At 49.2% G+C, this 18154-nt stretch overlaps 1 protein-coding gene across 1 annotated transcript in view; it reads left to right on the top strand.

Annotated features, from left to right (window-relative positions):
* Positions 1-15324, top strand: part of LAMC1 (laminin subunit gamma 1) — a 66735-nt gene extending 51411 nt beyond the window's left edge. Inside the window, exons 12-28 of the mRNA XM_065649120.1 lie at positions 838-1059; positions 1151-1339; positions 3219-3464; positions 3780-3933; positions 4377-4519; positions 5425-5603; positions 5748-5904; positions 7732-7937; positions 8366-8445; positions 8876-9013; positions 9209-9353; positions 9931-10080; positions 10499-10613; positions 10911-11110; positions 11306-11464; positions 11984-12083; positions 12437-15324. Coding sequence (XP_065505192.1) covers positions 838-1059; positions 1151-1339; positions 3219-3464; positions 3780-3933; positions 4377-4519; positions 5425-5603; positions 5748-5904; positions 7732-7937; positions 8366-8445; positions 8876-9013; positions 9209-9353; positions 9931-10080; positions 10499-10613; positions 10911-11110; positions 11306-11464; positions 11984-12083; positions 12437-12693 — 2840 coding nt within the window. The 3' untranslated portion in view covers positions 12694-15324. The remainder of the gene's footprint in view (positions 1-837; positions 1060-1150; positions 1340-3218; positions 3465-3779; positions 3934-4376; positions 4520-5424; positions 5604-5747; positions 5905-7731; positions 7938-8365; positions 8446-8875; positions 9014-9208; positions 9354-9930; positions 10081-10498; positions 10614-10910; positions 11111-11305; positions 11465-11983; positions 12084-12436) is intronic.
* The last annotated feature ends 2830 nt before the right edge of the window (positions 15325-18154 follow it).

Consider the following 18154-nt stretch of genomic DNA (forward strand, 5'->3'; position numbering starts at 1 on the left):
TTTGCTTCTAAACGTGGGAGTTCTGCTGTGTTGCACAACCAGTGGCTTCCAGATTGGGAGAAATATGTAGCACAGAGCCCTGAAGGACACGGTGGGGTAGATGTAGGGAGTTTATAACATTTCGCCTCAGTTTCTGCTACACTGGGAATGGCTACATCCCCTGTTTCCTCCTCTTGCCTTGGCATGACAGATGGGAAGGACAAGGTCTTGAAAGCGCTGCCTGTGCTGAACCCTCCTCTTGATGAGGATTCATAAAATTGGGTACGAATTAGGAGCAAAAATATCTGGGTCCTTGGGTATTGTCACGTGAAGAGGAATTTTTGCAGAAAGATGCAAAGGGATGAATTTGCATTTGGGGAAGGTGGAAAGAGCCGCAAGTGTTTTCTGCAGGGAGCAGAGGGGCAGCGCTCAGATGCCAGATGAAGGAATGGCTTGGGAGGAATAGCTGAAGAGTTTGCCCAAGGCACGGTTTGCAGACGCTGGGTTAGAGACGGGGTATTAAAATTGCTGGAGAGATGGTCTGTCCTCCCTAAAAAGACAGGAATTGGTATTTGATTTGGAAACGGAAACCACATGCATGCAAAGCATAACTTATTTTAACTGACTGTACTTGCTCACGTGCTGTTTTCAGCATCCTCCTCTGTGCTGTTATTCTACGTGAGCTATATTGCATCTTTTCTCACATGTCTGAGTCTTCCTGGAGGATTTTGCTCCTTGATTCACCTTACTGACTGCAAGCATCCACCTGCCTGTCTCTCGCACCGTTCAGATGTGCGTTTGGTGAAGCACTGAGAGCCTTTGTGTTTAGAAAGCGTTTCTCCTCTCGGTGCTTTCTAGGTGCTGGCCACCTGGACGACGTTACCATCACGAGTGCTCGCCCTGGGCCTGGCGTGCCCGTGGCCTGGGTGGAGAGCTGCTCCTGCCCGGCAGGATACGAGGGGCAGTTCTGCGAGCGCTGCTCCTCCGGATTCCGGCGAGAGACACCAAGCCTGGGGCCCTACAGCCCCTGCGTGCCCTGCGCTTGCAACGGGCACAGCGAAACCTGCGAGCCTGAGACGGGTAAGAGGGGCTGATAGAACAGCAGCAAGGAGGCGTTGTTTTCTTCCTGCGTTGGGTGACGAAGCAAAAACCGTGTGTTCCTCTCTTCCAGGTGTGTGCAATTGCAGGGATAACACGGCAGGGTCTCACTGTGAGAAGTGCAGCGATGGGTATTACGGAGATGCGACGGCGGGCACGGCGTCAGACTGCCAGCCCTGCCCGTGCCCCGGCAGCTCGAGCTGTGCCGTTGTGCCCCGCACCAAGGAGGTTGTGTGCACCAGCTGCCAGGCTGGCACTACAGGTGGGTTCCTCCATGAAAAGTCGTCTTTTTTTTTTTTTTCTTTTTTTCTACACCCAACGTGCCTGTGGAACTGTGTCTCCCACCAGTTCTGGGGCCGTGAGCAGCACTGAAAGCTGCTTTGTCTTCTGGTTCAAGTGCTTCTCCCTTTGGCACTGGTGAGGCCCCACCTTGAATACTCTGTTCAGTTTTGGGCCCTCCTCATAAGAAGGACATTGAAGTACTAGAGAGAGTGTAGAGGAGGTGATGAAGCTGGTGAAGGGTCTGGAGCACAAGTGTGATGGGAGCGGCTGAGGGAGCTGGGGGTTCAGCCTGGAGAACAGGAGCTGAGGGGAGACCTTCTGGTTTCTGAACTGCCCGAAAGGAGCTTGGAGCATGGAGGGCATTGGTCTCTTCTCCCAAGGAGCAAGTGATAGGACAAGAGGAAGTGGCCTCAAGCTGCACCAGGGGAGGTTTAGATTCAATAGTAGGAAAAAAAAATTTTCCCGGAAAGGGCTGTCAGGCACTGGAACAGGCTGCTCAGGGCAGTGGTGGAGTCACCATCCCTGGAGGGGATTAAAAGGCATTTAGACGAGGTTCTTAGGGACATGGTTTAATGCTAGAGTTGGGTTATGGTTGGACTCGATGATTCTATGAATCCTCAGCCCTGTTTTCTCTCCTGTGTGAGGCTCAGGGCTCCCCACGTTCTTTGTGCCCATCTCTTGAGAACAAAAGGGAAACAAAGGCTTAATCTGTGCAGAGTCTGAATGTTTCTGTGCTACACAGGTGAGCCGTGCTGACTTCTAACAGAGCTCTGTTAATTGCACAGTGTTGGGCAGAAAATAGCACAGATTTAAAAGAGCCAGGAAGGCGGGTCAGAGTGAAATAAAATTAGAAGATGCTGTTTGCCAGGCAGAGAGATGCTGCAGGAAGCTTGCCAGGGTGGGCCAGTGCCCTCTCTAGGAAAAGCAGGAGGGCTGCAGTGACTCACCAACACTGCCCAAAAAATACAAGACCAAATTTATGCTCAGCATTTTATATTAGCGATAAACCATGAAGTCCAAGCACGTACCTGAGTTATTAAGCAGAGCCTTTTTTTCTGCCTGCAAACAGCAAGGAAGCCTTGAGATGGTTGGCAGTCTCCACGCTTTCCTACTGATTTTATGCTTGGCATGGCAGAGTCCAAAGTCCAGAATACCTGTAAATGTTTGAAATGTTTAAAAAAGCCCCTGGCCAAGCACAGAGGCATCTTGTGGGGGTTCCCATGGGTGCCACTGCTTTGTGAACCAAAGCAGAGTCTGGGGGTCCGAGTTCCCTGCAGCTCAGGTGTCTGTGTGAGTTTATCTTTACACGTAGCTGCGTGATTGCACGAGAGTTCCTCCTGTGTCCTGCCACCTTCTTGGGACATGAGGGGAGAGGCGAGGGAAAAGAGGGTTTGCATGTGCAAGAACTGCCTCAGAAATGGAGCTCTTAGCTGGCTGGGGAGCTCGGATCCACATCAAGTGTCGGGAACTGCAGAGTTGGATGCTTTGGTGGCTGCCCACGGAGGTTTGGCAGATCTCACTGGCAGTGGGGCTTCCTGGAGCAGTGATGCCCCGTAGAGCTTTATCTGCTTGGACTCCTAAATTAACAACAAATTACAACAAATAGATTTGGCTTAAAGGGCTAGGAGGGAAAGAAGGAGCTGAAATAATTCATAAGGCAAAGTTCCAGTGAAAAAGCAGCTTAAATTTAGAGATGGGGAGGGATTTGTGTGTGGTTTCGTGCACCTTTCTGGCCCCAGCCGGGGATGAAGGGGGAGGAAGCTGGAGAGTTTGTTTCTCAGAAAGGGCTGTAAAGGGGATTGGGCTGGGATAGTGGCGAGGGGATTTCTGTTGCAGCACGTGTGTTTGTCCCGTCCCAGGCAAGAGGTGTGAGCTGTGCGACGATGCCTATTTCGGGGACCCGCTGGGTGAAAACGGCGCTGTGAGGCCTTGCCGCCTCTGCCAGTGCAACGACAACATCGATCCCAATGCCGTGGGCAACTGCGACCGCCAGACGGGCGAGTGCCTCAAGTGCATCTACAACACTGCCGGCTTCTACTGCGACCGCTGCAAAGACGGCTTCTTCGGGAACCCCCTGGCCCCCAACCCTGCCGACAAGTGCCGAGGTGAGAGCCGATCCCTGTCGCATTTAAAAACAACTTTGTCCTCAAGAGCTGCTGTTTCCCGATGTGTTGTTAAGACACACCGTCAGGCTGGCGTTTGTGCCTGTCAGCAGTGACGCGTGGCTTTGTGCTGGTTTGGTGGCTGTACCTTGCTAAAGTGCTTGTGTTTGTGGGTGCTTACTGCCATCAAAGCAAAAGCATTGTGCAACGCTGCGTGTTTTGGATCCAGGTCCGTTTAGGGACCAGCTAGCAGAGTACCAACGCCACAAGCAACTTCTAACTTTCCGCATGTTTTCCCACCCTTTTTGATTTTTGCAGCTTGCCACTGCAATCCCTATGGCACTGTGAATCAGCAGACAAGTTGCAATCAAGTGACAGGGCAGTGCGAGTGCCTGTCTCATGTCACCGGGAGGGACTGCAGCGCCTGTGAGCCCGGCTTCTTCAACCTCCAGAGTGGACGCGGCTGCGAGAGGTGACGGTCACCTTGGCTCGGGGCAAAGAGCTTGGTTTTGGGTGGTCTGCACTTACCTTGTGGGGGAAGGTGACTTTTGTGACAAGTGACTAGTGTACCTCAATGCTGCTGTGAGTTGGGGAAGAGCAGTGGTCAAGGAGCAGCTATGAAGGCTGTACAAAAAGCCTGACTTATAAATAGCTTTAAATTGGGGTTTTAAATAGAAAAGTGCCACGTGACTTGGTAGCAGGGACTCGTGCCGTCCTTTTTTTTTCGTGGAGGCACCAAGCGACCTTGCACAGGTCAAAGTCTTGACGCCTCGCCTCCTGCATCTACAAGGCTGGAAAAGTGACTTTTGGGAAATGAAGGTATTGAGCCGTGCTTGCTGGGGCTCTTTTGGAGAGGCGCTTCCCCTGTGCCTCACCTCTCTGTCCCTGCCTGATGTCCGTCTGTCCCCCCACCAGGTGCAACTGCCACGCGCTGGGCTCCACCAACGGCCAGTGCGACATCCAAACCGGGCAGTGCGAGTGCCAGCCCGGCGTCGCTGGCCAGCGTTGCGACAGATGCGAGGTCAACCACTTCGGCTTCAGCTCTGAGGGCTGCAAACGTAAGTTGGGGAGGCTGGTGTGAGGTGGATGGGAGGGACATTGCACCCCCAACCTTTCCTTTGCGTGGTTCTTTCTCACCTTGCTCTTCATCGCAGCAGACGTTGGCACTTTTATGTCCACATCCTGCATGGTGAAACTTGATCCTTGTACAGTGGGTTATCTCTTGTACAGTAGCTTATCACGATTTTTTCTCTTTTTTTTTAATTGGCTGTGGGAAGAAATTACTAGCTACCTACTTCTTTTTTGTGTAAATCATAGAATCATTTTGGTTGGAAAAGACCTCAAAGATCACAGAGTCCAACTGCTAACCTAACACTGTCAAATCCACCACTAAACTGTGTCTGTAAGAACCTCATCCAGCTGGTCCGGATCCCTCTGTAGAGTCTCATACCTTCAGGCAGATCAACACTCCCACCCAGCTTTGTGTCACCTGCAAACTTATTTGCTCCGACTCTTGTCCTGCAACAGTCCTGTTTCCTAACATGGAATTTCTGCACAGCTGCTGTGCAAACAGCCTGATTATAGATTCTGTCTTGAAGAGCAACAGATCCTGTAAACATGATTGAAAAACAGGATGATCCAAACATTCCTCTTCAATATCCCTGCCTGTAAAGAGCAGGAAAAATTAACAGCAGTTGGTTGCAATGAAATAGGATAGAAAATTATAATGCTTTGTGGGAGAGGCAGTAGCAACACTGTGAACAGACGCAAGAGTGTTGTGTCCAGCTAGACAGTACCGCACTGCGCGTAGATCCACCCCGATGGGGACCGGGGTTCCAGCCCTGCATTTGTGCCCCGTTGCCCTTGTGGAGTTTTTAAGGTATTTAGGATACGCTCTCACCCTGTGGGTTTTGGGGTGTTTCTGCCTCTCCTCCAGTCTGACCGAGGTTTAACTCCCCCGCAGCCTGCGACTGTGATCCCGAGGGTTCGCGCTCTCTGCAGTGCCAGGAGAACGGCCGCTGCGAGTGCAAGGAAGGCTTCGTGGGCAGCCGCTGCGACCAGTGCGAGGAGAACTATTTCTACAACCGCTCCTGGCCGGGCTGCCAAGAGTGTCCGGCCTGTTACAGATTAGTGAAAGATAAGGTGAGATCACAAACGCCGGTTGGTTCTGCCGGAGGCGGCGGCACGTGCCGGCTTGTGCAGCAGCTTTTCCACCCATGGCTGAAAGCTGAGAGGCTCGAGGTGCTTCGCCCAGTGTCACAGCTGTGCTCTGTCCCTCTCACATAGGTGGCGGAGCAACGGGAGAGGTTGCGGGAGCTGGAAAATCTTATAGCAAATCTGGGTACGGGAGAAGAAACTGTAACTGATGAAGCCTTTGAAGAGAGGCTGAAGCAAGCAGAAAGAGATGTTGCGGAGCTTCTTCAGGAAGCGCAAAACAGCAAAGGTGAGTTGATCCGATCAGTCGTGGACTGATATGCAATGTGAGCTTTGCTTGATGTTCCCTTTCTCTTAGGATGGAGAGCGTTTTATTTCAATCCCATGCTGCGCATCAGGACAGACAGCTGTTTCAGATAGCGCTGAGACTGTGTGTGGTGTTATCCCAACAACGGTGTTTGTGCTTTTATCCCTGCTCTTCTCTCAGTGCTCTCTGTTCTCCGTGTGAAGTAAAGATCTGCCTCCAGCACTATACCAATGCAAGTGTTACCCTCTTCTCCAGATGCAAAGGAGATTTTTACTTACTTTTTAAACAAGTAGATACTTTCCAGTATACTTATTTATTATTCTTATAAATTTGCTCAGATGTCGTGGGATAAAGAACTTCAACAATCAGAATGAAGGCTTCAAAATCCTGCTGGGAAGCTTAATTATTTCACCATGAAGTGTATAATGTTCTGGAAAGCACTGTTGTGGTGGCCTAGAACTGTTTTTCCTGTTAAACTCTGCTTCAAAGATAGATGCTTGTATTGTCACCTCTACCATAGGATGTCTGTGAGCAGGACATTAAGCAGCGTGACAGTGCTTTGTCCTGAGGGTCTTTTTAATGTATAAGCTGGCACGTGTTTTGAAGAAGAGCAACTTGAAGACGACCCTTGACTTTGCAGTTATAGATGTTCCCCTGGGAGTTGGTTCAGTGATTTCAGACCGCTTTGGAAGTATGCGTCCTTTCTGTGAAGCTGGAAAAAGTTGATGCACGTCTAATGCTTTTGTTTGCTTGGGAAGATTCCTGCTGGTGGGAATGATCACTGAAGCTTTTCTCAGTTTTAGCTGGCATAGCTATATGCTGCCTGCCTGGTATCTGTGCCTAGATGATAGTCCTGCGCAGGAGGGTGAGGATCGGAGAAAGATGAGGGAGTAGATTGGGTATTGTAGTGTTAATTTTCATCTTTCTTTCCACCTCTTGCAAGATAAATGCAGAAACTACCCTTACAAAAATCTGTGCACACCTGTAGCACTCATTTGTGGTTTTCTACTTAATATGTAGTTTGTAGTACGTTTTTGAAACATGTCAGACATTCACATTCAATACATAGGACGTGCTGCAAGTTCGAGGCAATCTATTTAGGAAGAGTCTTAATTTTGGAGGCTTGTGAGCTTTTGCTTGTATTTCACCCCTTAATAACACTCTCACCTTTTCAAAAGTCGTTCCTCCTGGTCACGAGGCACTTGAAAGCTCCGTTATTAAGATGGTGTTGTGGGGAGTGACCTGGTGATTAAGAATTTGGGGAAGCTGGAGGGCTCATGGGTCCAGTCTGTGACTGGAGACCCAACACTGGGTCCTCTCTCCTGCCAACTTATGTCCTTGGCATCTGGCTTGGGAGTCACCACCATTGCCCAAAGCCGGGGGGATAACACACAGCCTCACTATTAGTCCGTCTCTGCTTGCCTTCTAGGAGCTAAGCTAAAGAGAATTTGCAAAGCAGATATTTCATGCCTCTTGAGGAACAGCTCTGTTGTCTTTTTTTTTTTTTTTTTTTAGTCAATGATAGAGGTGAAACATGATTCTGAACACAAAATTCCCCATCAGAGCTGGTTCCAACACCCAGCAGGACTGTCTTATTAGTAGTTAATGACTTTTCATGTCTCGTATTTGATGCACATTCTGATGATGACTTTGATCTCGAGCTGACCGATTTATGAAATGGCTTTGCTGGTCCCCTTTCAACAGAGGATTAACCTACCAACGCGTCGCCTGCAGTGGGAAGCTGCTGCTCCAACTTTTCTTCCTGCCGTAATTAATTCAACTTCCTCTCTTTTGTGTTGTGCATTTCAGATGTAGATCAGGGCCTCATGGATCGTCTCAAAGATATCAACAGCACCCTCGCGAGTCAGCTCAACAGGCTGAGGAACATCCAGGGCACGGTGCGGGAGACGGAGAACCTGGCGGAGCAAGCCCGGGTGCGGGTGGAGGACACGGAGGACCTGATCAGCTTGGCTTCCAATCTGCTTGAGAAGGCAAAGCTGGCAGCTGAGAACGTGGTGAGTGTGCTGCTGAGGTCCCATGCAGCGAGGAGAGGACAGGGCCTTGCCTTTCTCTGCCCTCTGGGTGTGTTTATCTGCTTGTTCTATCGCTTTCGTAGCAAACTTGCAATGGAAGTATCTTCTCCCTGACCGAAGATCATGGAAAATAAATAAAGGAAGATCACCAGTGTCTGTCATAGATTGTATCGTAGCCCCCGCTGAAAGAAACCAACTGTAAAAACCCCTAAATAAATATCAACGCCTTTGTTTTTAAGGGATAACCAGTGGTGCAACCTGCATGGGCTTAAGAAAAAAATACAGAGAAGTCAGAAGTAGGTTAGACACATCTCTAAGTGTTTAGATCATGACAATAAATATTTAAAGTGAAGATGAATAAAAGATGAAAGAAGAGCTTTAAGATTACTGTTTTCTTTCTCTTTTTCCAGTCCATTACACCTCCGGAGTCAAGCGGGGACCCGAACAACATGACTCTATTGGCAGAAGAGGCCCGTAAGCTGGCTGAAAGGTACGCTGCGGCAAGACGCGCTTCTCACAGCCCACTTCAAGGCCCTGCTCTTCCCAACAGTGGGGAAGCAAAGTTTAATTTGCTTGGTACGAAACGCACACCCTTTGCCGAGTAAGAGGCTGGCGCTGCGGGTGCACGCCTGTGTATCGCTGAGGGCAAACGCCAGACATGCGAATGCAGGACATGCGTAACCGTAGCGGTGCCTTCCAGCTGGTCCCTGGGCACTGCTGGAGTGACGCCTCGATTGCCGAGTCGGTCTCAAACAGCATCCTCCATCACAAATGTTTTAGCATCTTCCATTTGCAAATCTGGGTGAGGGAAAAGCAAGACAGAATAAAACCTGGAAGAGAGAATAAAATCTGGAATTGAGGGTAGAAACCACTGACTGGTAATTCTAACATCATTGTTTTTCTTCTGTCATCTTGTCCAGACACAAAAAAGAAGCCGATGAGATTGTTCGCGTAGCCAAGGCAGCAAACGATACTTCCACAGAAGCGTATCAACTGCTGCTGAAGACCCTGGCTGGAGAAAACCAAACTGCACGTGACATTGATGAGCTCAACCAGAAGTGAGTCAGTAACAGAAAATCAGTTTTATTTCCTGGCTTTAGTGTGGTACTTGAAACTAAGATGCCTTCTGTGCTGTTGTGTGCTTTGGGTTTTATGTGAGTTGTCTTTCAATTTCTTAGCCTCTCTACTCTCTTAGTAAGTTCAGTTCTACAGAAAAAAAATTGTAGTTTAACTGGATCCTTGGGGTTTTTTAGGTATCATCAAGCAAGGAACATTTCTCGAGACCTGGAGAAACAGGCCAACAAGGTGCTTGCCGAGGCAGAGGAAGCTGGAAACAAAGCCCTGCAGATCTACGCTAACCTCACCAGTCTGCCTACCGTGGATTCTGCAGGGCTAGAGGTGCGTGTGGGAAGTGTTTTCTAAAGATCAATGAGGACAAGCATTATAGAAATTTGTTAGGTGGTTGACATACCTTGCATGTGCTCTGATAACGTTCCTCTGCACAAGAACGGTCTGTGGAATTTTGTCCATCTAGTCATCATCCAGATTTGTGCATTTTAGCTTTATGCAGGAGATTTGCGTGCAGGAAACTGCATGCGTAAACCCCACCTCCCCCAGTGTCTGAAGGTTGAAAAAACCCTGTGAAATGTTGTTTGCCAAAGATCTTGGCTTGAACAGAGAAGTGCAAAAATTTCAGTTCCCTCTGAAGACTGCAGAACTGCTCCCTCTGCTGTGCTCACTGTCGTGCAGTAGATTTTCTTGCACCTGAAACTGTTTGCGACCTCTGTCCTTCATTGCACTGACCTTTGTGGTATTCAGAGGTTTGAAGGCAAAGTTACAACTGTAGTTGTAAGAGATGGGAACCCATCGTAGCTTCTACCTCTTTGACAGTTAGAAACTCTACTGTGTTTTGCCACCTGTTTGGAAATTCTCTAACGTTCACGAATCTGTGGTTTTTACTGATTTCTACCTGCAGAATGAAGCGAACAAGATCAAGAAGGAAGCAGAGGAGTTGGATCAGCTGATTGCCAGGAAGCTGAAGGATTATGAGGACTTGAGGGAAGACATGAAAGGAAAGGAGCTAGAAGTAAAGAACCTCTTGGAGAAAGGGAAGACGGAGCAGCAGGTTAGTTCTGTTCTGTGCAGACTTTTGTTTCCTGAAAAAAAAAAAAAAAGGAAAACAAGTAATTGGCCAGATATGAAAGATTTGGTCTTATTCAGTCTTATTGTGGTGCTGCTTGTTACTTGCAAGAATCCTGAAGAACAGTCCCAGAAAGATGACGCAAAAAGCTGGTAAAAGCAATGGCATTGATGCTGTATGAGAGAACAGGGGATGTTGGCCAGGTGTGGTGTCATCTTTGTATTCAGGACAGTATTCCAAAAGTACCTAAATTCACCTTGTTTCAGAGGAAGCATTGCCACTCGGGGTTGAATGCAGTTCTGTCTGGCGTTGGCATTTCAGGCAGAGTGATGCTGTTTCCTACACCTAGATGGTTGTCATTCAAGAGGTGAGAATGTGTTGATATGTGTTTGTGTCTCCTTAGACTGCAGACCAGCTCTTGGCTCGAGCAGATGCAGCGAAAGCCCTGGCTGAAGAGGCTGCTCGGAAGGGCAATGGCACGCTCCAGGAGGCTAACACCATTCTCAGCAACCTGAAAGGTAAAGGGGAAGCACTTGCCGTGAGTCCTTCAATTCCTGTGTGACAAGTCACGTGGCAGTAGGGTAAAGAAAAAAAAAATAGAAATGTTTTCAGTGATTAGAAATCTCCTTTTTGTTGAAGTCATTTAGCATCAGAAGATGTGGAATAGGGAGAGCTGCAACCACACACCCTCCCAAAACCCAGTTTGCTCTTCGTCCCTCTAATGTGAAGGCGGCAAAGGCTGGGTAGCTTGGTCAAAGAAGCATCCTAAGGCTCTTCTGGAGCAAGGGGTAACAATCTGCTTTGCTCTTTCTTAGACTTTGATAAGCGAGTGAACGATAACAAGACAGCAGCAGAGGAGGCGCTGAAGAAGATCCCTGCCATCACCCAGACCATCGGCGAAGCCATCAATAAGACGCGCCAGGCGGAACTGGCGCTTGGCAATGCTGCTGCCGATGCCCGCGAAGCCAAGGCTAAAGCAGATCACGCTGAGAATATTGCCGGTTCTGTTCAGAAGGTGAGTCCTTTGCAGTTCTGAAGCCAACACCCCCCCAAGGTATTGGTGTGTAACCGTGTAAACTCCTCTGTTTCAGTATTTCCTGGGGAGCCCCTTGTGCTTTCTGCTGTGTTCCCCACCAGGGGAACCACCATAGGAAATCGGTGCCCATACCTTCACCACCTTTTTCCATCCCGTTCCCGTTGCTGGCTGTAGGGTGCTGCTGATACCAAAGCCGAAGCTGATAAGACATTCGCTGACGTGACGGGGCTGGCCAGAGAAGTGGACGACATGATGAAGAAACTACAGGATGCCGAAAAAGAGCTGAAGCAGAAGCAGGACGATGCTGAGCAGGACATGATGATGGCAGGAATGGTAAGTAACGCTGGCAGGTGGCAGCGGTGGCAAGAAGCTGCCTTGTCCCTCCTGTCCTGCCCATGCCAGCTCTTCTCCTGCTGTCCTGTTGCAAAGACAGCGCCGGGTGCATACAGCGTTCAATCTCTTCCACGTTTTAAGTGGGATTGAAAACAGGAGGCGAGCAAAGGAGCTCCTCTGGTGGCGTTAGCATAGGTTCCCTGCTGGAATTCGAGAGTCGTCTTAGTGCAACGCTTCTCTCTTATTGTAACTGAAACCAAACTGTAGCCCTATTGACTCTGTTCTGACCTTCCCCGGGAAATCCTGCTCAGTTGTCAGTGCTCACCAGAAAACTGATTATTTGAAGGTGGTTGTTCTTTGCGGGTGCTGTGATAAAGATCTCAGCGCAGGGGTGTTAGCCTGGAGAGAGGAGCCAGGCACGTGTGTGGCTAAATGCTTGGGCAGACCTGTGCAAAGGAGAGGCAGCGGCTTTGTAATCTCTGCAGCTCTTTTTGTACCCTCATATTTTAAACTCTGCAGGCCTCACAGGCTGCCCAGGAGGCAGAAGACAACGCAAGAAAAGCAAAGAACTCTGTGAACAGCCTGCTCGCTGTCATTAATGAACTGCTGGATCAATTAGGTAAGGTTTTCATTAGTGTGCCTTATGCCTTTTGAGTGTTTCCCCGCTGCCCAACCTTGCAGCACCAGCAGCTGGTGGGGTGTGCTGGCTTCACATGGGTCCGCTCGCTTCTAGAAATGAGGTTTATGTGTTTTCAACGAGGGTTTTCGGTTTTGCAATGGTTGGCACCACTTTTCTGCAAGCTGAGGACTGTTGCTGGGGCAGCAAAGGTGTGACCCGTTTGGTCGCTCCTGTTTTAAACACCGTTTCTAATGCAGAGACATCCCGACAGAGGTCTGGGTGTGGACTCAGCTGTGTAACCAGCGTGTCAAAGGCTTTTAAATGGATTTCGCTGTTTGCTTCCGGCTTTTCAGGGCAACTGGAAACCGTGGACTTGAACAAACTGAACGAGATCGAAGGTACCCTGAACAGCGCCAAAGACCAGATGAAAGATAGCGACCTGGACCAGAAAGTCTCTTTCCTCGAGAGAGAAGCCAGGAAGCAAGACGATGCCATACAGGCCTACAACAGGGACATCGAAGAGATCCTGAGGGACATTAGCAACCTGGAGGACATCAAGAAGACCTTGCCATCTGGCTGTTTTAACACCCCGTCCATTGAGAAACCCTAAGGGTGCGCTGGGGGTGGGGGGTGCTCCCCCGGTGAGTGCTGGTTTGGCGATGGAGTGCCTTAACACACAGTGACCTTCTGCAGATCCCCGACTCCACTGTTTTCTTTTCAAATCAGGATAAGTTGAAAGTTCGTGGTTTTTTGTTGGGTTTTTTTTTTTTTTTTTTTTTTTAAGAGAAGCAAATTAAATATCCGTCTTTGGGCATCAAAGGGGTTTTTTTATATACATTGTCTTCCCGAGCACTCCTCCTTTGCCCCTTTCTCAGACACAGTTTCCCTTTGATTAGTGCAAGGATGAGAGATGCTCTGGACTCTTTATACTGTGGTTCAAAAATAACCATGTCAGCTGCATGCAGCAAGGCAAAACTAACCCAACTTTCTCTCCTCTCCTCTCTTCTCCCCTTGACTATAAAATCCTCGGTCCTGGAGCTTTCTGTCCCTATGAAGGAAGGGGATGGCTACCAAAGTGTTACTGTAACGGCCAGTATAGCTGCACTCATTCACATCCCTCTTCCCAGCTTATAACTCTGTGAATTTATATTTTTTTTTATTGTTAAGTAGTGGCCAATCGACAATGTTGGTAGCCTCTGACAAAAACAGCTGAAGCCTCTTTCTGAAATGCTTTCCGTGATGATGCATCGCTCTGAGGAAAAAACCACAACCTCCGAGAGGAGCTCTTTGGGAAGATGGGATACTGGTGGAGCAGTAGGGCTTTACTGGTGGAGTGGCAGGTCTTGCCAGCCCCGCTCCTGGTCTGGAGAAGTTTTGGGTCTGGTCTGTAAGCAGCTGGGTAGTCCGGGCTGGAGAGTGTGGAATCCATGAGCTGCGTTCCCATCTGTAGCTGTTGCTATTGAATTGCCAGAGGATATTTTTTTTTAATTTTATTTTAGACTACGAACGTCCGATTGACAGATTAGCTTGTTCAAAGAGGAAATGTCTTGCTGAAGAGGAGAGCTGCCATCCCGAGAGCTCTGACAGCCTTTGGGTGAGGAGGAAGAGGATGAGCAGGAGGAAATGAAAAGCTCTTTCTCCCCATCTCCTTCCTGGAGGAGGACAGGGACACTTTTGTATCTCCTGGCATTGCTCTCATCTTCTGCCTGTTTTTAACCCGGCAGAAAGAGCTGGAATTTACCCCTGCCCTCGTTTCTTTTTGCTTACCGTAAAGCCGCGGCAGCAGAGGGACCTCAGGCCGGGCTGGGGTGACAGTTCTGTGTTTCACACCGCTCCTGCCACCTCCCTGGCAGGTCCCCTCCCCAGTTGTGCCTCCCAGCTGCTTACTGGTGCTGGCTGGGAGCACTGGGGAGCCCCTTGCCTCCCCTCCAGCCCTCCTCTGAGACGAGAGCATCCTCTGCGGCTTCCTCCTTGCCTCCAGCCCTCAAGATCCAGTATATATCTATCCTTAAACACTATGCAACTTTGTACGTTTGCGTAGCGGGGAAGAAATTATTATCTGACACACACTGGTGCTATTAATTATTTCAAATTTATATTTTTTGTGTGTGAATGTGATTTTTTTTCTTTTTTTTTTTTTCTTTTTTATCATGATTATAGTGTGAGGAAGTCTCTCGTGTGTGCGTATGTGTGTGTAAATATACTCAGCCATATTTCCAGAGCGGCACAGCCTGGCCTCCTCTACATGCTCTCCCCTATAGCCATCGGGGTGTGTGCACCATATATCGCTTCTCTCCATGTTATTCCCTTAGAGCTCGGCATTTCTCCTCGCTTTTCTTCCCTCTCCACATTCTCAGCATCAGCAATAACCTCTCTGCCTGTTGGGCGGCTGCTCTCCAGCCCCCCCCGCCTCCAAAGCCAACCCTGCTGTGTCCCACGTCGTGTCCCTTGTCCCCGGGGACGTTGTGCCAGGAGGGGCGCAGGGGCTGTGGCTTTGCAGTTGGGGTTCGAGGAGCTGCAGTGCTGTCAGGACGCCAAACCCGGCGTTGAGGCTTTGGGGACATCTCGGCGTCCCCGTGCGAGGCAGGAGGCTTACTGCGCCCTCAGGCCTGGGGATGCTGCCAGCAGACCCCGCATCACTCTCGCACCCCTTCTCTTAGAGATTCTGGCATTTCCCTCTGCCTACAAACATCCCCGGTACCCGGAGGAGAGTTTCCCCGTGCTTGGGACGCCAAGGGGGGTGTCCCGGCCGGCTGCTCTGGTCAGATGGCTGGTTGTAACCGCGTCACCTCTGCCAAGGCTGAGAAGAGCAGACACGAAGATGTGCGCGTGCCCTGGCTGACCTCAGGCCTTAAGGTTTCCTGCTTTCTTCTCTTTTTTTTTTTTTCTTAAGCTGTTTTTAACAGAATTTTATTTTTAAATAAAGATCTTTATAAGCAATCTCTTAATCACTACTGCATTACAGCCATTATTCATTGTATAAGTCCAGTTATTTCTTTACGTAATGTGATGATGTGAGAGCTGCTGGTGGAGCGCTGGGTGTCACGGGCGACGCGTGACAGTCCCGTCATCACCTTATTCCTGACTGTGGCCCCCTCAGGACGTGCCTTCACTCCAGCTTTTTGCCTTAATCTGTGGTCTTGCTGTCTGGGGCGGTGAACAAAAATGCAACACTTGCAGTTTTTATGTATAAAACAGTATTTCTTATTTATAATAAAGTCTGAATATTTGTAACCCCTTATACCTCAGCGTTCTTTTGAGTATTGCTTTTTCCAGCTCAGGGGGAGGGTGTTGATGGGAATGCGTCTCAGTTGTAAGATTTGCCTTGTGCTTAATTAATCAGATGAGCTGGATCAGGGCAGGATAAAAGGGGAAAAGTAATTTGGAAGATTGTGGTGGGCTGCAGATGGCTGTAGTGACTGTGGTTTCTCCCCGTGGCTGCTGCTCCATTGCCATGGCTACAATGAATGTTATGCCTCTGGTTTTCCAGGGCTTTAAAAAAATAAGATGATGTTGGTGGTGCTGATGCTATTGGAGCTGAACTGTTTTCCTGGAAAGCCCTGGGGGTGTTTCTTTGTGACATGAGGGTGAATCCTTTCTGCTTTCAGCTGAACACATGGAAAAGGATGGGGGTCCTGGTCAGAAAAACAGAAATCCTAAATAAAGAAGAGAAAATTTCTCTACAGGGAACCACCACAGATCTGGGTACTCTGTGGTGTTCTGTGGGTCCTGTCTGCCAGAGCCTGATAAATTTTGTTCCCGAATTAAGCAAGTTTTTAATGTCAGGATGGATTACCGTGATAACGGTCTGGGCAGTTCTTACACCCCTTTTACAAGTTGCAGACTGGGTTTCTTGTATTTTTCCCAGCGGAGGAAAATACACGTCTCATTAACTTGCATCAGAGCCTAATCCCTTCTCAATTGGTAAATTCAGTTCATTATTTTTCGTATTTCAGTTTGCCTAGCTTCAGCTTTTTTATTCTTCAGCTATAATTGCCACTAATGCGTTTGTTGCCTAAACCACTTTTTATTCTTTCTTTTTTTTTTTTTTGTGGGGCCAACATTGCTGTTGAGCAAATCCTGACTGGTAAAATCTGTCAGATGTCACAGCAGGACTGTAAGTAGCAAGTTGGGGCAGTGGGACGGTGCTGACTTTGTACGGGCTGTAGCTTGACGTGGAGCCTCACCATTTTGGGGCTAAAATACTCAACTTGGCAAGTGAGTCTGTGCCCTTTGCATTTAGGTCCCGCAGTGTCCGTGCTTGTCCAGTGGATCCTGGGCAAAATCCCAAATTAAGGTATTAGGTATAGGTTTCTGTAGATTTAGGCTGAGTTTTATAATACTGGATCTGGTGGAGAAGGGGATGTACCGCTGTCACTGGGCTGGGGGTGTCCTGCACTCCCCATCTACAGCTGTGGCATCTTGGACCATATTCTGATTATTTAGTCGTTCTAGTGAGCTGCTGGGCTGTATGTCCATCATGCCCCTATCCAGAGAAACATCAGGGATGCTGTGTAAAAAAAAATCCCACCAAGGTCCACAGTAAAAAACAGTGTGGGGGCAATGCTGCCTTCCCGCATCTCCATGTGTCTGTCTGTCTGCCGAAGCACCCATCTGGTGAAGGAGAGACCGAAGTCCTGGCTTTATTGCCGTGCCGCATGTTTGGCAATACCAGTGCAGCAGGATCCCCGGTTTTCCATACCCAGGACATCCCGGCGGGGAGGGTAAAGGTCTGCGGGGCTGGAGGAGAAACTCCTCGGGCTCGAAGAGGTTGGTGCTGAGCAGGAGGGACACCAAGAAAACTGGAAAATAGCTCAAGATCAGCCTGTTCTCGACAAAGCCCGAAGGAGAAGGAGCTGCAGGAGGACATGGCCGCTCAGAAGGTCCCTTGCTGGGGGAGGCTCAGGGCTGAGCTGGGCTGCAAGGACACATACAACATCCCGGCATCGTTTATCTGTTGTGAGCCACCAAAATGGGTTTTCTCCTCAGTTACAGCAATAAAGCTATTGCTTCAGGGCTTTCACGCATCCATCGCTGCAACCACCAGCAAAATTCAGATTATTTTGTGGATCCGGACTATCTTTGGGGTGGTTAATTCTGCCGCGGCCACATCCTCAAGGACTGATGAACGTGCCAGCCGCTGTGGTGGTCTCCCTGCCATAGCAGCTTTCTTAGCCCTGTGATGAAGCATGAGTGCAGGACATCTTCAAAAGGACACTCCTTACGTTGCAGCTTAAAAGGCTCGGGTTCTCTAGTGAAGAAATGCTGTTTCATTGCAATGTCTGGTGAGTGCCACTGTTCTTCACCCCTCCCATCACTTACACTTCTGCTCACTCTAAAAGGTAAGATTTCTGTTAATCATGTTTGTGTGATGAGGCCTTTTCTAAACAGCGTAGCGTCGGGTTGCAATGGGCGACGTTTGCTCGGCAGAGAGTGGTGGGCATCAGTCTGCTCAAGATTTGGTGAGTTTCGAAAATCGTGGCCCCAGAAAACATCTTTTCAGGTAGCCTTCTGCGTGCATTCTTGTGGTTTTCAGAGGTGATCTTGAAGGATGATGGAGGATGACGAGGTAAGAGTAACCTCAGTAAACATGCAGTAATGACTAGAGGGAGCTGTGTCAGCGCCCTGTTTGCAGAAGCGGAGGAAGGGGTGGGGTGATAATGGGGAGACAGGAGGGACAACGCGGAGGAAGCCGATGAGGGAAAAGCTTCCTGGTGGTGGGAGCTGGGCTTCTGAGGGAGAAATCAGCCAAGGATTCAGGCTGGGCAGGATCCCAGGGGCCCGCTGTGCTGACCACGCTGCTGGAGGAGCCGAGTCTCCTGAGCAGAGGGGTGGCGGCAGGTGGGGACACAGCAGAGATGTTCGGGGCAAATAACGTCCTTTAGAGCAGCAGGGATTAGGTGTGTTTCATTAGAGGAATAAGCAGACCCTTAAGAACTGCCAAATCAGTGGGAACACTCAGAGTGGCTTTGTCTTGCTTCTTAAAGAAAATAATAATGACTTAAAGTCAGATAAGACAACCTTGGGTGCCAAAAGCCAACAGGCCACCAGCGCATTCGTGAAGCTGGGTT

This window comes from Caloenas nicobarica, chromosome 20 (genome assembly GCF_036013445.1).
Source record: "Caloenas nicobarica isolate bCalNic1 chromosome 20, bCalNic1.hap1, whole genome shotgun sequence".
Lineage (NCBI taxonomy): Eukaryota > Metazoa > Chordata > Aves > Columbiformes > Columbidae > Caloenas > Caloenas nicobarica.